Source organism: Olea europaea, chromosome 10, assembly GCF_002742605.1.
Source record: "Olea europaea var. sylvestris chromosome 10, O_europaea_v1, whole genome shotgun sequence".
Lineage (NCBI taxonomy): Eukaryota > Viridiplantae > Streptophyta > Magnoliopsida > Lamiales > Oleaceae > Olea > Olea europaea.
The window spans coordinates 22,850,200-22,857,675 of record NC_036246.1 but is presented as its reverse complement, the minus strand read 5'-3'; the positions used below and the strand labels follow the sequence as shown (position 1 = coordinate 22,857,675).

The window sequence follows — 7,476 nt, the reverse complement described above, 5'->3', positions numbered from 1 at the left end:
CCACAAAAATTGGAATGCTAGTCTAGATTACAATTGCTCACAGTCACAGACAACTTACTTCATAGAATCACTGTTCACTTGCCCTTAAATTACTTTAACATGACAGGATTAATCATTAATCATTCATCTTTAATGGATGAATTTAAGAATTTCATTCAGCAACTAAAATCAATTATTCAATTTAACATGTCTTCAAGTTTAAAAATTAAGACGCAACTAATAGACAAAGAAATCAATTTAAATCTCACACCCAAAACATAGCATGAAAACAAATTGATAGATATTAATTATTTTATTAGATAATAATTAACAAAATCATTGAAACAGAATGCCATAATGCCCCAGCAATAGCATCAGGAACATGAAGTGATGAAGAGTTGAAGACATGGTCGGTCGGTCGGATTTTGCCATTTTGGATATCAAACATTGCAAGAAAACGATTAACAATTTGATAGATAATATTAATACTTAATAGTAATACAGATACAGAAGCAAAATGCCAGCAATATCGTAATCGGATTCATCACATGATTACCGTCAGCAGGTTGGAATTTGGGGATAAATAACTTACAAAATAGTACCAAGTACAACGTCGAACGAGTCCGATAATAGAAGTCAGAAGACCGCCGACGCCATAGGACAGGATGCTGTGAGTGTGACTTTGCCGTTGCATCGTCGTCGTTGCCCGTCGTCAGTAGGTTTTAGGAGTGGTCCGTTGAGACTTAAGTTGCAGTAGACGTAACCCAAACCATGGAAAATTGGCAACTGGCGTGGAGAACTGGAGCAGTCGACTGCAAAAAGAGTAGAAGACAACTGTTGTCTGTTGAAATTTGGCTCGGGTTTTCCAAGAAAAAATAAATGGTTACAAGTATTTTTGACCCCTTTATATTATGGACCTGAGGAGAGGCCTACGGCTCTGTCTCTAGGCCCTTTTCCACTAAAATAAGGGAAATCAATCTTAGGCAGCTTAACTCCCCTCATCTCTCCCATTAATATTACTTCCAGATGTTGATCCCATGCGTGGCGTGAGTATTCCTTCACCATTGTGAATTGGTACAAGTAAACTCATTTCTATTTATCTCTAGATTCTCCCTTTTGCCCCATCATTTGGGCCATCATGGCTACTAACGATTCATGCTTAGAATTCAATTCCCCTATCATTACCTCTATACTATCATGCTTGTTACACAAAGCCTTCAATGTTTGATCTGAGATCTCTACCGTATCACTCATGCCTTGGAGAGTTTCACTCAGACCTTCAACTTCCCTGTCCAATTTTGTTAGGTGTTCTTCTACGACCTTAGCTCGAGTATCCATGTCTAGACCACGTAGCTGCTCTGATACCACTTGTAATGGTTGGAGCTCAACTTAAACCCAAATCAACACAATTACTCGCAACTAAAGATAGTTAGCTGGGACTTAACAACCCAATTTACAATTGTATTAATTAAACTGAACAAAATTACAATTAAGAAGAGAAGAAGAGAAAGAAAGAAGTTAGAAGAAGCGAGGGAAATTCAGAGAGATTGGGTAGGAAGACACAGTTCTGACATTCAACCCTCTTCTTATGATTTCCTACGGTTTAAGTACTATAGCCAAAATCGTATTCCTAAAATGATAAAATGTATTACACTCAAAACAATTAAATTGGGAGCAAAACTGTGTCATCTTGGATCAAGCTAAACGCGTCACCCTGAATTTCAAAATTCTGCCAGAACTTCTGGGATCTCTTCTTCTTTCTTCCCCAAGTGCTTCCTTCAAGTGGCTGGTTATGACACCCTATCAACCACTGATGGTGCTGCTGCTGATGGTGGTGGTGGCGGTGGTGGTGGCAACGATAGAATCGCCATTGTTGTCGCCATATTCTTTCTTCAGAAAGGAAATTAGAATGTCACAAGAAATTGAGAAAGAGAAGGAGCTCTAACTGCATAACAGTGTAGAGAGAGTTAGTTATAACTGTCAATTAGCGCAACTGGGCCTCGAGTCTGTTAGGAAATTTGGGATGTGAACAACGTCGTCGTTTAGACTTTGTATGAGTCAAATGACAGCTTTAAAGGATGGCAGCAAGTTCAATTCAGGAATTCAAATGAGCCAATATTTATAGCGAGAATGCGACCCCTAGAACACGATTCTGGTTTTGGGGCACATAAATCGTGTAGTCATTAATAACTTTGGTTTTTGGTTGTTTTTATTTTTCAATTTTCTTAGTTTCTAAATATTTTTCTTCCTTCTCATTTAGGCCAGTTAATTTCCAACGTTAAACAATGTGATGGAATTGAATGCAGAAGCATTGGCAACAAAATCCAATTGACACAAATTGAATTATAGTGATCTAATTGAAATTGGGTTATTGTACATTGGCAACAAAATCCAATTGACACAAATTGAATTATAGTGATCTAATTGAAATTGGGTTATCGTACATTGACTGCAGGTAAACATTAACCGCATTTAGACGTATATAATATTTGATCAAACTAGCGCAAATAAGTTAATATGTAACTTAAAAGCTGCTTTTCAAAAATCCCATCTCCACATATTTTTTGGGAAAACAAAAAACAAAATTCTACTTTCAAGTTAGCATAGTTAATGTGCTGGTATCACTATTAGTAGGAAAAAACCTAGTCTGATTTTTTCAAAGTTCTTGTTACTTTTCCAACTCAAAATGTGTGTATCGGATTGAATATCCACTTTGATATAAATTGGTGTATACTGTCGACATAAGATAAGAAAATCGAATTGATATCTGAGTTCACAAGCAGTTAATGAGGAGTATACTGACGTAATTAAGTCAAACCAGGGCGATTTCTCTCATTACAGTGGCATCGCCCCAACCCACCAATAAGAGGTTGATTAGCCTAAGATAATGGTCATTATCACACCACCTCAACCACCCCTCATCAACCAATCACAACCTGTCAAAGCTGCACCGCATTCTTTTCAAGAAGAAAACATTGTAGCAGAAGTTCAAATCCCTCGAAAACACACTCAAGTTCTCTTAAAAAGAACACGTTCCGTTTGCACTAAGCATTGTGCTCCGAACTCAACAAATTCAATGGAAAACCAGCTTCCTCTGTAATTTCTGTTAAGTTGACTAGAAAGGTGACACATCATTTTTCAACGCCAACAATTCTTGTGTTAAATCAATGATGGAAAAATCCAAATCCAATGACAATAGGATTTCCCCCTTTTTCTGTTAAGTTGACTAGAAAGATGACACGTCATTTGTCAACGCCAACAATTCTTGTGTTAAATCAATGATGGAAAAATCCAAATCCAATGACAAGGCGATTTTTTTTAGGCTCGACCCGAGCCGTCAAGTCGGCTCGATTTTTTGGAATTTTTTCCTTTTTTTTTTTTTTCTCCTTCATGAGTATAAGCACAAAGTGCGGAATAGATTGCTATAGGGTCAGCAAAATCTGCAGCACATCATAAATGAAACAACACAATACGAAATCCACAATTTTCTTTAATAGATTTCTAAAAATCTATCAAGCCCACAAAATTTCTATGTACATTGTACATTGAACTAACTTTGAAGTATGCAGCTTAACTAAACACAGGGCCGGACAATTTATCGATATTTTTAACCTGGTAGGGCTGGAAGTAAACCAAAAGGAAATTGAGTCAAAAAGAACTAAACAAGGCAGATCTTCTCCGAGAAGATGATCTTGAACGAGAGTTCTTCAAAACTTTGGCGTACTTTACCAGTTCAGTTTTCTCTACATTTGGTGCATCTTGATCAAGTTGACTAGCAGGTGAAGAATCGTTTACCTCTTCCCTGATCGAGTCAATTCTTCTATAAATACTCAAGGAACTATCGTCACTGTTTCTTCGTGAGTAACCGCTACCTTCCCCTTTAAGGGTCTTCGAATCATGGGAATAAGATCTCTGTAGATCCAAAGAATGTCTATACAAACGCTCAGATGAATTTTTCAATCTTTGGGTGTGGCCATCAGCTCCAGGATCTATATCTAGTGGACCACTGGGATTGTACCCTTGAGAATCACTGAAACATCTTCCAACTTTATCTTCAACAGATGTAGTTCGATCAAGAGGTGAACCCCGACTATGATGCAGATTATCTTTTCCTCGTAAAAGCCTCATCAGTTTGCTAAAAACTTTTGTTTTGCTCGAAGTGCTGGTTTTGTTAGCCAATGAGGTGTCAACAGAAGAATCATCACCATCACCAGATTCAGAAAGGAAAGAACCCTGGGAAGATGACCATCGATCTGAATCAAAATCTGCAATATTGATCCCCTTCTCAGTTGAACCTTCTTTATTTGCATATTCAAGAATGAGCTGTTTCGCTTTCTCCTCTGATTTTGGGCTCAACGATTTACTAAGGTCCCTCGCAATTGTTTTACCAGGGGCTGGTTGATAATTCCTCAATTCATAGCGTAAGCAAGCATTTATCCATCGAAGATAAACTAGTTCCTCAACATCACTGCACCGTTCAGCTTGGAGCTGTTCAATTTCCTTGGTTAAATTTTCGTTTTGTTGTCTTAAATGGTGACTCTCTTTTTTATGTGCTTGAGTCTGCTATAAAAAGATATCCAAAATCAAGATTGAACTGTGTACTACAGGGAAAAGAAGATAATAGATAATAATTGAAAGAATTACCTCTTCATTATCTAAAGCGGAAGTAGCAATCATTTGTAGATACTCCAATTTCTTAGCCAATTCAGAATTTTCCTGCTTCAGGCCATGATTCGACTCCCTCAAATCTTCTATTTCGACCTCGAGTTCCTTCAATTTTTGAAGCTTATATTTCATATCGGGGTCATTTTTTACACCATTCATTTCCTGGTCCTGCAGCTTCATTACTCTTTCTTGAAGAGTCAAGATCTGTTCCCGATTCTGTTCAGCTTCAGACCTAAGTTTCTTCCTTAGCAGCTTTATCTTGGCCTTTGCAGCTTCTAGTTCAGACACGACTTGTGCATAATCAGCCACTTCGGCCTCTAGTCTTCTATTGTTGGCCTGTAAGGACTCGATCTTAAGATTATAAAGTTTAGCCTCCATATTGTTCAATTTTAGCCGGTTCTGCAGCTCCATAACTGCAGTTTCCTGCTCTTTAAGGCCGTAATACTCGAGAAGTTGAATCTCCAGGCTCCTCTCCCTCTCTTGGAGCATTTTAACCTTGCTCTTTAGGCTCCTAATCTCTCTGTCGGGTTCCTCATGTTCAATGTATTTGCATCCCCGGGGTGATTCTACATCGAGAGCTTGAGTTTCCATATTTTTCCGTGGAGATATACCAGTTGCTTTGACAGTTGAATCACATTCCTTTACAAGATCAACGAATTCTGGCAAGAGATAACCGTCTCTATCTCCTATGTATCTAGCATTCGGAGAGAGATCCTTGGTGGAATTTCCAGAAGTAACCTTTAGGGAAGAAAGAAAATAATGTTTATTAAAAATTGGAAAGTCGGCATCCTCATATTAGACTCATTCAGCTGATCAGGAGAAAGACAGCGAGAACAGATCAAGATTTACAGCGATTTAATTAGCAAAGTTCGGAAATTTAGTTCTCAAGTAATCAAAAAAGTTAAAAGCAGGCAACTATAGTTTCAAAGAAACCAAAATTACAAATAAAAGTAAAAAATCTTTAAACATGAAAGAATTTTGTTTCATGATTTTCAAATTCTTGATTTCGAGAACATTCATCCAAAACTTCTTTGAATTAACAATCAAACAAAATCATCCTATCAGTTTATAAGATCAATGAGACTTTTATTTTTTTCATTATTTTCTCAATTTCGATCAATAATTTCCGTAAATATCATATAGATCAAATCTCTAGAAAGGAAAAAACAACAACAAACTAAGCCTTAGTCCCTACTACATGAATCGTTCTGAACATTCAAAGCAACTAGATCAATTAAATGATATGAAACAGCAAAAAATCACATCTAAAACATAAACTAAAAATAAATAATCTAATCATCTTACATATTTTCCGAGTGAAATTTCAGGAGAATTGCGGGAATTTGGTGATTTGTGAAGAAATTCGTCATCATTCTCTAGCTCACGACTTTCCCCTCCCACATCTGTACTCAAATTATCATTAATCATTTATAATCACAACACACATAAAACAATAAAAAAATATAATAAGCAATTTTAAAAAAGAAATAATACCTTGAGAAGGCTGTGGAGGTTGAGATTTATCTGGTTTGATTTTTTTGTTTTTGAAAAGGGTATAAAGAATCCCACCAAGAGATAGAGCAAAAGCAACCCCAAATTTCAAAAGCTCCGGCCTAATATCCCTTTTCTCTTTCACCATAATTTTCACAGTACAAATTCAATATTCCAATTATTTACGACATAAGCACAAATATACGATGATCATTTACATAAACATAAGATATACATCCCTCTTCTTCTTCTAATTCGTCCTCCATCTGTACACGAAAAACACAGCAACATCAGCTTGTCAAATTTCAAGAATTCTTCCTCTGCGTTGAGTTTATAAATTTAGACCAATAGAAAAAGGGTGTCGTGAGGTGTGGGGTTGCGTGGAAATGGTTTTCGACGTGAGTTGTTGTTCTCTTTCAAATCGCGGATTTGTCTTTATTGTTTGATTTTGTTTCTCTCTCATCAATCAGACAGGAAATGAAACAGTTGCTTGTGAGCAACCTTAATTTAATATTTTATTTAGGCGTTTCATTTAATTAATTATTGCATTAATGACATAATCCTGTTATTAAGGCTCTGTTTGGCACCCATTTTTATCAAAATGCATTTTTCTCTCTTTTCTTTTCAACCACACATTCTTTATTAAAATAATATTACACGTAAATCAAAAACTTTTTCTTATTTTTCAACCACACATTTCCTATCAATTTACTATTCAAAAATGCATTTTCACATAAAAATTCCTACCAAACACCCTCTAAATATATTTATGAGGTATTTTCAAAAATGTCTAATTTCATGAGTGTCAATTAAAAACTGTATACTTTCTAAATTTAGCACTAAATTGTCTATTATACCTTTAATGAAAAAAGAAACAATTTATTTATTTTTTCAATTTATTGCGGATTCCAAGAAGTAGTTTCCACGAGATGTTACATTAAAATGATATTTTTTACATTTTAAATGTCATTCTCGATATTTGAATCTTTTTTTATATTTTAAAAGTACACATATGAAATCACAATATTAAATATTCTCGATATTTCAAATGTTGTTATTGACATTTTAAATATCTAGAATGACATTTCATTCTAATCGTAACATTTCTCTACACTTGAAATATAATTCTCGACGTTTCTGTATCAATGAGAAAAATAGCATTAATTGTGATTCGACGTATGTACTTTTGAAATAAATATGGCAGGTTATGTGCTAAAAATTTATTAGCCAATAATTTTTTTGCAAAAATGTCCATTTCTGGTTTTTGTGTGGAATAATAAATAGTTCACAGGGGTATTTTGATTCAAAATATTTCAAAATTGACATTTTTGTAAGAATTTG

General features: G+C 35.4%; 2 protein-coding genes across 8 annotated transcripts in view; both read right to left on the bottom strand.

Annotated features, from left to right (window-relative positions):
* The window catches only part of LOC111401540, a 13,154-nt gene extending 12,361 nt beyond the window's left edge, over positions 1-793 (bottom strand). For all 6 annotated transcript variants that reach the window (XM_023029323.1, XM_023029318.1, XM_023029322.1 and 3 more), the window contains exon 1: positions 572-793. The gene's annotated coding sequence lies outside the window, so the exon portion shown is untranslated. The remainder of the gene's footprint in view (positions 1-571) is intronic.
* A 2,643-nt stretch (positions 794-3,436) lies between these two features.
* Positions 3,437-6,618, bottom strand: LOC111401539 (protein CHUP1, chloroplastic). Of its 2 annotated transcripts, none has more exons than XM_023029316.1 (4): positions 6,139-6,618; positions 5,950-6,047; positions 4,624-5,382; positions 3,437-4,542 (listed from the first exon to the last, which is right to left on the bottom strand). In XM_023029316.1, the coding sequence occupies exons 1-4, from the start codon at positions 6,281-6,283 to the stop codon at positions 3,628-3,630; spliced, it is 1,917 nt and encodes a 638-aa protein (XP_022885084.1). In that variant the 5' UTR covers positions 6,284-6,618; the 3' UTR covers positions 3,437-3,627. The 2 variants fall into 2 exon arrangements, with proteins under 2 accessions (XP_022885084.1, XP_022885085.1); XM_023029317.1 differs by having other exon boundaries at positions 3,437-4,539; positions 6,139-6,616.
* Positions 6,619-7,476: the final 858 nt, after the last annotated feature.